Source organism: Cherax quadricarinatus, chromosome 59 (assembly GCF_038502225.1).
Source record: "Cherax quadricarinatus isolate ZL_2023a chromosome 59, ASM3850222v1, whole genome shotgun sequence".
Lineage (NCBI taxonomy): Eukaryota > Metazoa > Arthropoda > Malacostraca > Decapoda > Parastacidae > Cherax > Cherax quadricarinatus.
Window position 1 is genome coordinate 26,247,371 of NC_091350.1, and position 17,410 is coordinate 26,264,780.

Sequence of the window (17,410 nt, forward strand, 5' to 3'; positions counted from 1 at the left end):
CTGCTGCTGCTGCTGCTGCTGCTGCTGCTGCTGCTGCTGCTGTTGCTGCTGTGCTGCTACTGCTGCTGCTGCTGTGTGCTGTGCTGCTGCTGCTGCTGCTGCTACTGCTGTGCTGCTGTTTTTAATGAACAAAAAGGCACATTACCGTAACTACAACAATATACAAATAACTCGCACATTTGAAACTGAATCTTTTGACAACGTTTCGGTCCAACTTGGATCATTATCTACTTTATAGTCCAAATTGGACAGAAACGTCAATGTAAGTTTCAGTCCCGTATTTGCAGGTTATCTGTGTTTGTTACCAGTAATATTACTTGCATTACTCATATTAGTATTATTCCTAAAATTATTACCGTTATAATTACTGAAATTATTACTAATATTTCTACTGCTATTATTTTTTATACTACTGATAAAGTATTACTTCGTTCACAATTATCAACAGTGTAGCTACTACCTTATCTCCTATCACACCGCTACTACCACATGAACTATTACTGCTATTACTACTACTATTATTACTACTACCACTACTACTACTACTACTACCTGCCAATAACTATGACTATTGCCAGTATAATCATCACCCTAATTATTACTGCTACGTGCCTTACTTACAGTGACTGAAGGCTAGTGAGGCTGCTGAAGGCCGCCGGAGCCACCACTGTGATCTTGTTGTCCTGTAGTTGTCTGTAGGAACAGATACTGTTAAGGGAACACCTGTTCCAGTAACGAGACAACGAGAGTTATTAAAGGTATAATTAATCTGATGCGCTAAACGAGTGTGTGCTATTTATCACAAAGAGTAATGGAAGTTCTTGTCTCTGCTAATAGCAACACAAACACACTTTCTTACTCTGTGCACATTGACTGAGATAGATGGTTCTTATTGTGAAAATTGCGATGCAAGGTTTTAGCCTGGATAGTCAAAGTAAACAATACTAGGGTAATGTGATGGGTAATAATGTTGGAACACTTTTGAAAAATAATGAAAATGTAAGGAAAAACTGCGAATTTGATTTACAGATACTGAAATAAAGCAAGACAAAGGAAAATATAATCACGACACAATACTAGACCTGTTTCGCTGAACAGTCACAGAAATATATTCCAGTATTCTATATACCATTGGTTAGTAATTTACTGGAAGGGACTAGTCACCCTTTGAAAGACTAGCCACCCATTTTGAAAACTAGTAACCCGTTTTTGAGACTAGTCACCCGTTTTCAAGACTAGTCACCCGTTTTCAAGACTAGTCACCTGTTATCATGACTGATGATTTATGCAGAGTAGTACATGAATGTCCTCCTGTCTAGCTCTGTCATCCAGTGTGGTGTTCCAGACAAGGTGAAGAGTTTTGTTCTAGATTCACTGCAGTTTAACAGTGTTGGTTTTGTAGTCAATAACATCGACGTACGTGATGATTCAGGAAGTGGATGTATCAACTTGGAAATATGTAACATACCTGGAGTATACCTGGAGAGAATTTCGGGGGGTCAACGCCCCCGCGGCCCGATCTGTGACCAGGCCTCATGGTGGATCAGGGTCTGATCAACCAGGCTGTTACTGCTGGCCGCACGCAAACTGACGAAAGAGCCACAGCCTAGCTGGTCAGGTACTGACATTAGGTGCCTGTCCAGTGCCTGCTTGAAGACAGCCAGGGGTATAATGATAATCCCCTTTATGTATACTAGGAGGCAGATGAACAGTCTTGGGCCCATGATACTTATTGTGTTGTCTCTTAGCGTACTCGTGGCGCCCCTGCTTTTCATTGGGGGAATGTTGCATCTCCTGCCGAGTCTTTTGCTTTCATAGGGACTGATTTTCGTGTGCAAGTTTGGTACTAATCCCTGTAGCATTTTTCAAGTGTATATTATCATGTATCTTTCTCGCCTGCGTTCCAGGGAATACAAATCAAGGGACTTCAACCGTTCACAGTAATTTAAGTGCTTTATCGTGCTTTATCGTGCCGTGAAAGTTCTCTACATTCTCCAGGTCAGCAATTTCACCTGCTTTGAAGGGGGCAGTTAGTGTACAGCAGTGTTCCAGCCTAGAGAGAACAAGCGACTTGAGAAACATCATAGATTTGGCGTCCCTAGTTTTGAAGGTTCTTATTATCCATTCTATCATTTTACTAGCAGAGAGGTAGATACATTGTTATGCTCTTTGAATGTGAGATCCTCTGACATTATCACTCACAGGTCCTTCACATTACTTTATCCCTCTATTGTATGGTTAAAATTTGTGGTATACCCTGATACAGTTTTAATTTCCACAAGTTTTCCATATCTGAGTAGTTGAAATTTCTCTTCATTGAACTTCATATTGTTCTGAGTGGCCCATTTGAAAATTTGGTTGATGTCCGCTTGGAGTCTCGCGGTGTCTTCGATGGAGGTCACTGTCACGGTAATCCGGGTGTCATCCGAAAAGAAAGGCACGGAGCTATGGCTCAACTTGTCAGATATGAAGATGAGGAACAGGATGGGAGCGAGTACTGTGCCTTGTGGAACAGAGATTTTCACCGTAGCTGCCTCAGACTTTACTCTGTATACTATTACTCTTTGTGTTCTATTTGTTAGGAAGTTATAGATCCTTTTACCAACTTTTTCTGTTATTCCTTTATCACGCATTTCATGCGTTATTACACCATGGTCACACTTGTCGAAGGCTTTTGCAAAGTCTGTGTATTACTACATCTGCATTTTGCTGATTATCTAAAGCATCCAGGACTTTGTCATAGTGGTCCAGTAGCTGGGACAAGCATGAGCGGCCTGCTCTAAACCCGTGATGCCCTGGGCTGTGTAATTAATGGGTATTTAGGTGGTTGGAGACCTTGCTATTTAGAACCCTTTCAAAGATTTTTATAATATGGGATGTTTGTGCTATCGGTCTGTAGTTCTTTGCAATTGCTTCACTGCCACCTTTGTGGAGTGGGGCTCAGTCTTTTTTTTAGCGAGTGTGGGATGGCCCCTGAGTCAATGCTTCCTCTCCATAGAATGCTGAAGGCACATGACAGAGGCTTCATGCAGTTCTTGATGAACACAGAGTTCTATGGAATTAGGTGTTGCTTCTCTCAATTTATACTCTTGGTAGAGTTTAGCTTTTGCCAAATTTACTTAATCTTTGACGTGTTTGATGTTGTTGCTGGTTCTCTTGATGATGAAGGGAGTGTTTCTGATGGCAATTTGTCCATTCATCTGAGTCAGTGTTGGGTAACATCCACTGCTGATATTTTGCATATTGTCAGGGTCTGTGGTAATTTTCTATTTATCCCAAGAAGCTGTCATGTTTAACTCTTTGTTCATCTTTTCAATCACTTTTCATGTTTGCGATTACTGTAGTTACGTGCCGGGGTAGAGAACACATCTACTGCATCGTCAACAAACTGAATAAAGATTGTGTCTGTGTACTAAAGTTTGGGGAGGTCGTTGACATAAATATTGAACAGTACAAGACTCATGCAAGTCCTCAGGCACGTCCGTTGTAAGTGTGAACACATCGACTGTTATTTCCGTTAAGGAAGAGATGATCTGTCTGTTATTCAAGAAATTGTGCATCACTCTCAGGAATGTCCTGTTATGGCGAGCAAGATCTGTAAATTTTAATGTTTAGACATCATGACAAATATTGTCAAATGTCTTATTTATGTCCTTTGTTGCAACGAGTTCGTGGTGATCTTGTGGACGTAGATTGACTTCAACGTCGTAGATGATGCTGACAGCGTGATGAGTTGCCCTCTGGCTCCTGGAACCAATTTGCTTATAGGTGATAGATGATGGCATTCAAAGCAGTAGTTTAACCTGTTAATGATCATTTTCACTAAAATCTTTCTAGTGATACAAGAAAGAGGTGGAACTGAAGGTCTCTTTCTTATGTTCATTCTTGTTTTGAATATCTCTTAAAGTAGCCCGAAGCTAGAATGACACCATAGATGTTAAGTAATCATTCCTCATGGCTTATAAGGAGATACTGAACTTGCTTCGCTGTTATATCTGAGAGTCTTGTAAATGGCCAGTCACGTCTGAGAGGTGATGGGTCTGCTGAGTGGCTGGTGTCCTGGGTAAGTTGCCCTCCACCTGTGGTTTTCTAAAATCTTTGCCTATTACTTATTTGACATTAATTATATTCAAAATTTCCTATCGTGGATTTTAAATTTTGTATAATTATGGTCACTCATCTCTTAGTCATTATATTTTAGCAGAGTTTAACATATTTTTTAAATCAATAATTTTAAGTAAAACAATTGAATTGTTTTTTTTAATCAGGTTTTCAGTCAATCAAAGATTTTTTTATTTTTTTGTTGGACTCTTAACCTAGACTGGCACAAGTTGCTTGAGATGATATATATTACTATTTCTGGATGGCAGACTCCTGTTATTAACAACGAATACTTTTAGCATTATATCTATGAATTCTTGAATACAGGAACCCTTATTTTTTATTTACGTTTTATACTTAGACTAAGTGAATCTCTTAAATATAACTTTGTTGTTGTCGGCCACTAATGGTGTTGATACTTTTGGAATGCATCCCAGTGAATAGATTATAAGCAGGACAGTCACAACACAGCACTTATGAGCGAAATCCACTAAAAATATAAATATTAAATTTTTTTTGTGGGTTTGGTTTACTTACAGAGTCGTCAGAGCTGTGAGGTTGGCCAGGAGGTCCTCAGTGATGGTGGTCAGGGAATTGTTGTTCAGGTACCTGTAACATAATACAAGTACTCTTAATTATGGAATTATCTTAAATTTGAATACACACACACACACACACACAGGAGCTGAGTCTCGACCCCTGCAACCACAATTAGGTGAGTACACACACGGTCACGAGCGTAACAACCAAAGCAGGTATCCCTGAATCTTAGTGTTTTAGGACTTACTTGGTACACCAGTGCAGACAGAATAACAAATAAGTATGAAGAATGGCACAAAAGAATCATGGAGATATCCTCAGACATCATAATGCTCACTGATATAAAGCTCATGGGGATCATAACAGATGCTATCTTTCCATCCAGATATCAGATCTTGAGGAAAGACAGGGGGAACAGAGGAGAAGGAGTTGCACTGCTCATCAAAATCCAGTGGAGTTTTAAGGAGATGGAAGGAATGGAGGTAAGGGAAGCAAGGGGGTCCGAAGGTGGTGGTTGCAGTGATGTACAAACTGCCACAGCAGACCAAGACTAGAGTATGATGAGAGAAACAGAGGAACACTAGCTGAGGTGGCCAAAGTTACTAGGTTACTTTGGTAGGGCAAAGTTACTAGTTGTGGGTGCTATCAGTCACAAGGAGATTGACTGGGAAAACCTGGAGCCACATGGGAGAGCAGAAACGTGGAGGTCTAAGATGATGGAGGCAGTACTGGAAAACCTCACGCATCAACATGTTAAGGACACAATGAGAGAAAGAGAAGGGGATGAACCAGCATAGCTGGACCTCGTATTACCCGTGAATAGTTCAGACACTGGGGATATCACATACGAAAGGGCCCTCGGAGCTAGTGATCATGCAATTCTGAGCTTTGACTATTTTGCAGAGTTAACAAAGGAAAGTGAAACAACACGAGATGGATGGGAAAAGCAAAAATATAAAAGGGGGAATACACAGGCATGAAGTAATTCCTGCACGAGGTGCAGTGGGGAAGAGAACCGGAAGGAAAGATAGTAAATGAAATGATGGATCATGTGACCACAAAGTGCAAGACCGCAGATAAATTTGTATCGAAGAGCAACAGAAATAAATGGAAGACCAAAACAAGACCTTGGTTCACCCGAAAGTGTAGTGGCCAAAGCTAGGTGTCGTAAAGCATGGAAAAGGTACAGAAGACAAAGGTCCCAGGAAAATAAGGAGATGAACTGAAGAGTCAGAAATGAATATGCATGGAAAAGGAGAGGCCCAGTGGCAATAAATAAATGACAAAGCATTAAAACCCAAACACAAATAACCCGCACATAAAAGAGAGAAGCTTACGACGACGTTTCGGTCCGACTTGGACTTTGTCAATGGTCCAAGTGGGACCGAAACGTCGTCGTAAGCTTCTCTCTTTTATGTGCGGGTTATTTGTGTATCGTTCCAGTCACGGTATTGTGCCTTTTTGTTATTTATTTATTAAAACCCAAAGCTGTTGTTCAGCCACATCAGGAGGAAAACAACAGTCAAGAACCAGGTAATCAGCCTGTGGAAGGAAGGAGGAGTGATCACAAGAATTTATTAAGAAGTATGTGAGGAGCTCAACACGAGATTATGGAGGTATTTTCAGTGAATGGAGAAAGGCTTTAAGCAAACCGGAATGAATGAAATCCTCTGTCACAAGCCTTCTGGAGTTTTACGACAAGGAGGGTACACTACATTTTCTCCGACTGTAGGAAAAGATTAATGCAAAAGCTAGAGGAGCAGGCAGGAATAACAGGACAGGCACTGCAATGGATCAGGGAATACTTGACAGCAAGGAAACAACAAGTGATGGTAAGCGATGATGTGTCAGAGTGAGCGTCTGTGACGAGCGGGGTTGCCTAAGGGTCAGTCATGGAACCGGTGCTGTTTCTGGAATATGTGAACGACATGACGGTGTGGATAGATTCAGAAGTGTCCCTGACTGCAGACAATGTAAAGCTAATACAGACGAGAATCAATCAAGAACTGAAAAGGGGTCTGGACAGACTGTAAGCCTGGTCTAACAATTGCTTTTTGGAATTTAACCTCACCAAGTGCAATGTCATGAAGACTGGGGAAGGTTGAAGAAGACCGAAGATGGAGTACAAGCTATGGGACCAAAGACTGCAAACGTCACTCAAGGAAAAGGATCTTGGCGTGAGCATCATACCGAGTACATCTCCTGAGGCGCACATCGACCAAATAACTGCTGCAGCACATGAGCGCCTGGCAAACCTAAGAATAGCATTTCGACACCTGAATATGGAGTCATTCAAGACACTGTTAACTGTGTAGGTTATACCTGTATTGGAGTATGCAGTACCAGTATGAAACCCACACCTAGTCAAACACGTTTAAAAATTATAGAAGGCGCAAAGGTTTGCAAGAAGACTAGTCCAGGATCTAAGGAATATGTCCTACGAAGATAAGTTAAAGGGAATCAGTCTGACTGCACTGCAAGACAGGAGGGATAGTGAGGAACATGATCACAACATATAAAATACAGAGTGGAATTGAGAAGGCAGATAGTGACATAATGTTCTAGAGCTGGAGCACAGCAACAAGAGGTCACAACTGGAAGATGAAAACTCAGGTGAATCACAAGAATGTTAGAAAATATTTGTTCAGTCACAGAGTTGTAAGGAAGTGGATCAATCTGGAGAGTGAGGTAATGGAGGCAGGATCCATATATAGCTTTAAGAACAGGTATGATAAAGCTCTTGGAGCTGGAAGAGAGGGAACCTAGTAAAGACCAGAGAAGAGGCTGGCTCAGGAGCTACGAATCGACCCCTGAAACCACAAACTAGTGCAGGAAATAAAATAAGAAGGGAAGAGAGAGAGAGAGAGAGAGAGAGAGAGAGAGAGAGAGAGAGAGAGAGAGAGAGAGAGAGAGAGAGAGAGAGAGAGAGAGAGAGAGAGAGAGAGAATGAGAGAGAGACAGAGAGTAGGAAAATAATAGTGGTTCAGGGAGGCAGAAAATTAAGCAAAACCAAAATGATTTTCCTATAAGATTACCACTGCCAGAAGAGGTAGAGTCCAGTTTGCAGATGTGAAATCAATATTGAAAATAACACAATGAGAACAGGGAATAGATACCAATATTTTCTGGGAAATATATCTTGAGAAAATGTACCTGCTCGAACATTGAGGAAATAGAAAGAAAACTCTGATCGAGTTTGTTAACCTTAGTGAAGGACAAAGATCTCGGTGTTATCATGGAAAATACGACTTCACCTATAAGGAGGAGAGGCTTCAAAATGGAAATTTAAAATAAAATTGAAAAAAAATACGAAAAAAGTTCTTAGTGAGAAATAGTGCATAAATCCGCTTGATTATACCATTTTTCAAAGTACTTTTATTAGGCCTGGTCACAGACCGGGCCGCGGGGGCGTTGACCCCCGAAACCCTCCCCAGGTATACTCTCCAGGTATACTCTCCAGGTATACTCTCCAGGTATAACTGATGGCCGCATCAAAGTTACACGCTGACAAAATTATATTACATTTTTTTCTAAATATTATTAATTTTTTGTGAGTATTAATAAAATATTGTACTTAGCATCTTTGTGTAGCTAGTAGACACAGCATCAGCTGCCTGGTCGCTCACTAACCCTCATAAGTGACTGTGACCTGACCTGACTAGGTCAAGGTGGGATAACTGGACCTGCCTCGCATGGGCCAGTAGGCCTGCTGCAGTGTTTTTTTCTTATGTTCTTATGTTGTTATAATCCCGAGGTGAGAGTTATGTCGCTCGTCTACTTGACTCTGGGTGTGTCATGTCCCTAGACTTTCCTTCGTTATTCTTGAACAATTTCTCGTGATTTTTACAAACATTATTCAACCATTGTTGTGGAGAAATTTTCTCCAGGAGGGGGTATCAGCCCCCTTCAGCCCCTTCAGCCCCTTTCAGCCCTGAGGGGCCCAGCCCTCTCAGAAGGGGCAAGCGTCTTGTTTACTGCTACAGTGAGTAATTGATCACAGATGCCGTACGAGTATGCGACGTGGTCATGTGACCGATGCTCCTTGCAGTCCTGTGTTGCAAGGTGTAGTTTAATAAAAGACAGTACATCTCTTACTTTAGCAGGACAATTAAGGAAAATCCTGCTCCCACTTTATTACCATAGTAAAGATAGTGGACATTGTTGTCTATGCTTAAGACAGCAAGAATCAAACATTCTGCTTTGCTTCATCGAGGAAGTGGCAAGGAAGCAAAAGTATTAGGTCAGCTTTTTCTTTGTGCTAGGGGAGTGACGGCATGGGACGCTGTGGCGTCTTGAGATTACTTTTGACTCTACTGAGAGTGACACTGTCGCCAGGATAACCAACAAAGAACAACGATCTGTGCGTTAGTGTGAACAAAGTGTCTCACAAAACACAATAAACACTTAAGAGAAGTGTGATCAGCTTCTCTTGTGATAAGATTGTGAACAATAAAGACAAATCTTGTGGAACATAGTGTACCAGTGTGCGTTTCCTAGACAATGGAAGACGTGGACATCCAAAGACACTTCAGCTTCTATCAAGTCACCGATACCTGTCGAAGGTGAGAAGAACACCATAGTTCACGTTACAAGAGCAAGGTATGTTACGAATTTCTTGTAGTACGGGGGACTGCGCGGTACTTGAGTCGCAAGGAGTTTGTAATCAACCTATAGTCGGCAGCAAGGTGTGGAGTTTTGAGTCCAAACAAGTATGTATTTTGTCAGCCATCAGTGAATGAAATATGCTGACATAACACCCCCTAGGGGTAATTTATAATCTTACAAATTATAAATCTTTACAGCCCGTTGAAAGATGGGTTCGACAGCTTCTAGACCTCGTCTGCAGGGGCGGCTGTGTAGACGATTTGCTGTCTTTTATCAGCTAAGTGTTCACTATATTTATATTTATAAATTAAGCTTAGCTGGTAATGCCATTTCTCAACAATTGTTCTTTCAATGCCAGTTTATAATATCCTTTAACATTTATGCTTTATTTTAAAATACCCCAAAAAATACTAAATTAAGATTTTTAGGGGATATAATATAATTATTTATAATCAGTTCCTCTTGTAATGTTCTTTTTACCCTTTACTTGTTTATGTAAAGTAAATTATGATATCTTTAGCATTATCAATTTAACAGGTTTTACCAAGGTGATGACCTATTAAAAATCATATATTATTTTTTATCTCATTATTTTTGGGTAAACTTTATGAAACTTCTAATATACACTTGTTAGCATCTTTGTAATTTACAATAAAAAAAATATTGAAATTGGACAATTACTGAAATATTTTGATGCGGAAACCTTCCCCCTTAAATCACATATATAAATAAAAAAATGTTTGGCATATGGGCTATGCCAAATATCTCAAAGGAAGGAATGAAACGAAAATTGTATAGGCCTAAGGCAATTCCTGAATGGAACGCAATGAGAAAGGGAACTAGATGGAAAGACTATGTCTAAATTAATTGATTATGTAGCTGGAAAGTTCCTGGAGACAGAAGAGAAATTCTTACCTATAAGAAAAAATGCAGCTGGAAGTGGAAAAGCGCATAAGAAAATTTAAAAAGCAAAGAAAGCAGGGAAGAACAGGGAAGCAAACAGAAGAACCACGAGAGTAAGAAGAGAGGCAGAACAACACCTTGATAATGACAGCATTGAAAACTAAATATGAAACAAAGTTATTTAACAGCCACAACAGATGAAAGAAGACAGACAGGTAGCATGAAGAGGCGGTGTTATTAACAGGCATAATATACAAGATTATGGAGAAGATTAAAGAGAAAGACTGGTGAAGATCCTGCAGAGGAGTGAGCTCTTCAACAGCCTTCACAGTTTCAGAAACAACATATACTGTACTGTCCCACGAAATCGTAATGACACAAATCTGCCAAAATTTTCTGGACTATAAACAGGTGTTCGATACAAGACTTCTAAGAAAATTCTGACAATAGCTTGAGGAGCAGAGAGGAATAATAATAAAGAGGCACATTGACAGAATAACCTCTGCAGCAAAAGCACATCCGACAAATCTAAAATTAGCTGTCTGAAGCCTCAACATGGAGTCATTCAGGACACTATATACAGTATATATCAAATAAATTTTGAATTATTTAACACAAAATGGCACCTACACCTGATAAAAAAGCTAAGAAACTGGACAAAGTGCAGAAGTATGCAATGAAATTAGGCCACTTGTCGCGAAACGTTTATTTAATAGATGTCCTGAACTGTGCACTAGTGTCCTTTTTGCAAGGTTTGTCAAAATCGGCATACCATTTACAACCATGGACAGACCGATCGCGAGGCAGGAACCAGATAAACGAGTGCGCAGCCGGAAGGTTAAATACAGATGAGTCACATAGCCAGGAAGTGGAACGATGTAGACACCGAAATGGTAGCGACTGGAATCATATATAACTGAAAGGAGGTGCTCCCACAGGCAAGCCAAAACCAAGTAGCTTCCAGTGGAGAGTCTCTGCCAAAAACTAAGACACAACCAAATGAGTTGTATGGGGAGAGCACCACCAGCGTAACTATTTTAGCAACTATAGACATACCGATGGCACAATACTACCAGCACAGCACTACTTTTGTACCTACGAACACTCAAGACGGGACACCACTAGCATAACCCTGTTCTTGTAACTACAAATACTGAACGTAGAACACCACTACATAGCCATGCTGAAGTAGTTACAAATGCTGAACTCGGAACACCGCCAACAGACACTAAAGAAAGCATCTCTCTCTAGTTTCAAAAACTGAATACAGGACAACAACAGCATAACTCTTTTCCTGAAATTACAAACACAGATGTGACACCAACAATATAAATCTGTTCTTGTACCAAGAAACACTAAAAATCACACACAGTCAGCATAGCTTTCCTGCTGCTACTACGAACACTGTAGAGCGGACACTACCAGCGTAGTTCTGCTAATGTAACTATAGACTCAGAAGATAAGATACCACTAACGTAGTACTGATCAGAGGATATCACCAGCATTACTCTGCTCTTTTTAACTCCAACACTGAAGACAAGATCCCACCAGCAGAACTCTCTTCTTATAGCTATAAACTTTGAAGATAGGTCACCATCAGTATAACTGCTTCTGTAACAACAGGCACTATAAACATACACAAGGGAGGCACATAGACTCTTCACACTGTACTTTTACAAGTCGGACCGAAACGTCGTCGTAAGCTTCTGTCTTTTATGTGCGGGTTATTTGTGTATACACAAGGGACAGCTCTTCCACTGTACTTACAAACATTTAAGATGAAACACCACCAGTATAGTAAGAGAGATGACCAACATTGTTCTGCAATTACAAACTGAGTACGTAAGACCATAAGCTCAGTTGTGTTCCCGTGACTACATCACTGACTACAGATAACTGCGAATATAACACTGCTTCTATAGTTTCAAATATTGATGAAAGATAACCATTACAGATCTGGTACTATACACACGAAGAGTGGGACACGTGGAACATAGTTCTATTACAGTAATTACAGACGGTGAAGATAGAACACTATCTTTATAGCTCTGCCCCTCTACTTTCCAACATTCAAGAAGTAATGCCACAAAACACAAGTCTGTTGCTGTAAATTAAACTATAAAATTGTAATTCCACGAGCATTACAATACTTCTGCAACTACTGACGCAGGACGGAAAACTACGAGCGTTGATATGCTCCAGTAACTACTAGTAAACAATTACAAACATACACACACGATGACAAATTCATACTTACAAGTTAGTGAGTTTGGGCAAAAGAGGGAACGTTTGCTGCTCCAGCGTCAGTTGATTATGGGCCAAGTACCTGAAATAACGTGAAAAAACAGTTGAAATTCAAGGAAAACAGAGGAACAAGAGTGCAAATGATTAAGAAAGACTTGAAATTATCATTGCTAGGTTTTGATAACACTGCAGACGAGTGTTAAAATTGTGTCTACACGATAAGGGATGTTCAGATCATTCCATCACAGCGTCTCTCTTCATCGACATTATCAATTTATACGTTTTTAATTACCTCAGAATAATTCAAATGTAAATTTTATGAAGAATTTTAGCGTTTCAAATTATTATACTTACAGTTCCTGAAGAACGGGGGTGTGAAGGAAGCAAGTCAGGTCAATATGGACGAGTCTGTTCCTGTCTAGAAAAAGTCGCTGAAGTCTTCCCAGGCCTTGACAGCTCTGATGGTGAATCTCTTTTATGGAGTTCTTTGACAGATATCTGAAATTGATAGTAATATAACGATAACATCTCTTTGTAACAAAAGATGGTATAGAAATACCAACGCGATGCAGATAATAGGCACTAAAAGCAGAAATTTGAAACATAAGACACCGTTCAGTTCGTCCTCCCCAACATCAACAACAGTAATCCTACATACAACAACCCCAGACTTACGTCTCCTTTCCTAACAAAATAGCAACAAACGAAACACACGGACACCACAAACCAGAGGGAACCAAGACATCATAGCTATCACAGACGTAACTGAAATGATAGATGTTATAGTTCCAGCAGGATATTAAGTACATAACACACATACAGGAGAAAGTTTTTATCGACTTTTTGGTCAGACTTCGGCCACTGACAAGTCACACTAACTCAGGAAAATAAGAGAACCAGTTTATATAGGAGACGGGGATAAGGACGGGACAAAAAGAAGGTAGAGGGAAATGCAGAACTAGTGGAAGAGAAATGCTGGTAGTGAAAGTATCAGTAGAAGTAGAAGTGGTAGTAGTAAGCAGGTAGAGTAATGGTAGTAACACAACAGACAGAGAGGGGGGGGTGAACTGAGGCAACAGTAGTAGTAGTAGTAGTAGTAGTAATAGTAAAAGTAGAAATGAAGAAAGTCTAAGGAGAAAACAAAAGAGCACTGCAAGAGAGCTAATGTCCCACGATTATGGGGCAAAAAACACAGGAGGGGGGATAGGGGGGGAACCGAAGGACAGAACACGCCTAAGTACAAGAAAGGAAGACAATGAATAGTAGAAAAAGAGAAGAGGTAGAGAGGGGAGGAGAAGATAAGATCAGGTCAAGTCACAAATGTTCTGAAGTTTGTAGCAATTGACAATGTAATGGGAAAGGAAGTCATCTAGAGAGATAAAGCCACGACTAAGATTCATATTAGGAAAGTAGTGTATAAATGATGACTCAACAAGATGGCATCTGTGAGGGCAATAAGTAGGGTAGACAGTGTTAGGGGAGGAGGGGTCATTAGGATGACTGTGATCTCTAACATGGGAGAAAGAGAGCGGCTAGTTCTTGGTTTTGGTCTTTCATTTGCCATTTAACCTACCTATCGAGGTGGCTTTGACCTGATTAGCCTTTTAATTCCTTCCGTCAGTCTCACTCTCGGAATCTTCCTGACTTGTCCACATTTTGTGGTTGTCTCCTTCTATTTCTAGACAGCCTGTTGTCTAAAATTTACCGCCTTCCTCGACACTGTGAACCAGCCCTTTCTTCTCTTAAATCTAAAACCAATATTGATATCCTTTTTTCATAAGAACATAAGAACATAAGAACATAAGAAAGGAGGAACACTGCAGCAGGCCTGTTGGCCCATACTAGGCAGGTCCTTTACAATTCATCCCACTAACAACATTTGACCTACCCAATTTTCAATGCTACCCAAGAAATAAGCTCTGATGTGCAAGTCCCACTCAAATCCAACCCTTCCCACTCATGTATTTATCCAACCTAAATTTGAAACTACCCAAAGTCCTAGCCTCAATAACCCAACTAGGTAGACTGTTCCACTCATCTACTACCCTATTTCCAAACCAATACTTTCCTATGTCCTTTCTAAATCTAAACTTATCTAATTTAAATCCATTACTGCGGGTTCTCTCTTGGAGAGATATCTCAAGACCTTGTTAATATCCCCTTTATTAATACATATCTTCCACTTATACACTTCGATCAGGCCTCCCCTCATTCTTCGTCTAACAAGTGAATGTAACTTAAGAGTCTTCAATCTTTCTTCATAAGGAAGATTTCTAATGCTATGTATTAATTTAGTCATCCTACGCTGAATGTTTTCTAACGAATTTATGTCCATTCTGTAATATGGAGACCAGAATTGAGCTGCATAATCTAGGTGAGGCCTTACTAATGATGTATAAAGCTGCAGTATGACCTCTGGACTTCTGTTGCTTACACTTCTTGATATAAATCCCAGTAATCTATTTGCCTTATTACGTACGCTTAGGCATTGCTGTCTTGGTTTAAGGTTGCTGCTTACCATAACCCCCAAGTCCTTTTCGCAATCTGTATGGTTAAGTTCTACATTATTTAACTTATAAGTGCTAGGGTTATGGGCACTCCCGAGCTTCAGAACCTTGCATTTATCTACATTGAACTGCATCTGCCACTTTTCTGACCAAGAGTAGAGTTTGTCTAAATCCTCCTGAAGTTCCCTAACATCTACGTTTGAATCAATTATCCTACCTATCTTCGTGTCATCGGCGAATTTGCTCATATCACTAGTAATTCCTTCATCAAGATCATTGATATATATTATAAACAACAACGGGCCCAAGACTGATCCCTGTGGAACGCCACTTGTTACTGATCCCCACTCGGATTTAACCCCATTTATGGACACTCTTTGCTTCCTGTCTGTGAGCCATGATTCGATCCACGAGAGCACCCTTCCCCCAATGCCATGAGCTGATAGTTTCTTCAACAGTCTTTGGTGCGGAACTCTATCAAATGCCTTACTAAAATCTAAGTAAATAATATCAAATTCTTTATCGTGGTCAACAGCCTCAAAAGCTTTACTGAAGAAAGTTAATAAATTAGTTAGACAAGACCGGCCTCTTGTGAATCCATGCTGAGTATCATTAATCAAGCTATGCTTATCGAGATGGCTTCTTATAATCTCAGCTATAATTGACTCTAGTAATTTGCCTACAATTGAGGTCAGGCTTATTGGGCGGTAATTTGACGGTAACGACTTGTCCCCTGTTTTAAAAATAGGAATTACATTAGCCATCTTCCACATATCAGACACTGCACCTGTTTGAAGAGATAAATTAAAAATATTAGTTAATGGTTCACAGACTTCCATTTTGCATTCCTTTAGAACCCTTGAAAAAACCTCATCAGGACCCGGTGACTTATTTTGCTTCAGTCTGTCTATCTGCTTCACAACCATTTCACTAGTGACTGTGATGTTACATAATTTATCTTCTTCTGATCCACTATAAAAATTAATTACCGGAATATTATTAGTGTCTTCCTGTGTAAAAACCGAGAGAAAATAATTATTTAAAATCGAGCACATTTCATTCTCTTTGTCAGTAAGATGCCCGTAGTTATTTTTAAGGGGACCTATCTTATCTCTGACTTTTGTTCTATAGACCTGGAAAAAACTTTTTGGGTTAGTTTTAGAATCCCTAGCAACTTTAATTTCATAGTCCCTTTTAGCTTTTCTTATCCCCTTTTTAATGTCCCTCTTAATGTCAATATACTGATTCATAAGATGACCCTCGCCTCTTTTGATACGCCTATAAATTCCTTTCTTATGCCCTAGTAGATATTTCAGCCTATTATTCATCCATTTTGGGTCATTTCTATTTGATCTAATTTCCTTATAAGGGATAAACGTTCTTTGAGCAGCATGTATTGTGTTCAGAAAACTGTCATATTGATAGCTCTCTTCGTTACCCCAGTCAACAGATGATAAGTGTTCTCTAAGCCCATCGTAATCTGCTAAGCGAAAATCTGGGACTGTTACTGAGTTATCCCTACTATCATACTTCCATTCAATTCTACATGTAATTGATTTGTGGTCGCTAGCACCCAGTTCTTCTGAAACTTCTAAATTATTAACAAGGGATTCATTGTTTGCCAGAACTAAGTCAAGCAGGTTATTACCCCTTGTAGGTTCTGTGACAAACTGCTTCAAAAAACAATCCTGAACTACTTCTAAGAAATCGTATGATTCTAAATTCCCAGTCAAGAAATTCCAATCAATATGACTAAAGTTAAAGTCTCCTAGAATTACTACATTATCGTGCCTTGTGGCCCTAACAATTTCCTCCCATAGTAGTCTCCCCTGGTCCCTATCTAAATTTGGGGGACGGTATATCACACCTAAAATTAATTTTTCATGTCCCTCTGAAAATTCTATCCAAACAGACTCTGTATGTGTTACTTCAGACTTAATACCCGTTTTTATGCAACAGTTCAAGCGATCTCGGACATACAATGCCACCCCACCCCCCTTCCCGATACTTCTATCTACTTGGAACAATTTAAAACCCTGAATGTGACATTCTGCAGGCATGTCCCGACTTTTTGAATTAAACCACGTCTCAGTAATGGCAAATACATCTATGTTACCTGCACTAGCAACTAGTCTCAACTCGTCCATCTTATTCCTAGCACTGCGACTATTTGTGTAATAAATATTTAATGACCCTCCTATCTCTTTACCCTTCCTGCTCCTTTCTGTTATTCCACTAAACCTATTACTGTCATTGTCAATTAGTGCCACTGGCTTTCCAATATCCTCCTCATTTTGCCTATTACTAGTTCTCCTAGTACTCATGTTACTACCCTGCGACTTCACAGTTTTCCCACCAAAACCCATACCACTAACTATTCCTAGTTTAAAGACCTAACAGCTCCCTCCACTGCGTTGGCCAGTGCTCCCACCCCACACCTAGACAAGTGAACCCCATCCCTGGCATACATGTCATTTCTGCCATAGAAGAGGTCCCAGTTGTCAATGAAT

The 17,410-nt window shown here is 40.0% G+C and overlaps 1 protein-coding gene across 1 annotated transcript in view; it reads right to left on the reverse strand.

Moving 5' to 3' along the window:
* Positions 1–288: 288 nt before the first annotated feature.
* LOC128698843 (uncharacterized) overlaps positions 289–17,410 on the reverse strand; it is a 68,232-nt gene continuing 51,110 nt past the window's right edge. Inside the window, exons 4-8 of the mRNA XM_070097827.1 lie at positions 12,748–12,891; positions 12,407–12,475; positions 4,639–4,710; positions 622–693; positions 289–343 (exon numbers count right to left, since the gene is read on the reverse strand). Of these exons, the coding sequence (XP_069953928.1) occupies positions 289–343; positions 622–693; positions 4,639–4,710; positions 12,407–12,475; positions 12,748–12,891 (412 nt within the window). The remainder of the gene's footprint in view (positions 344–621; positions 694–4,638; positions 4,711–12,406; positions 12,476–12,747; positions 12,892–17,410) is intronic.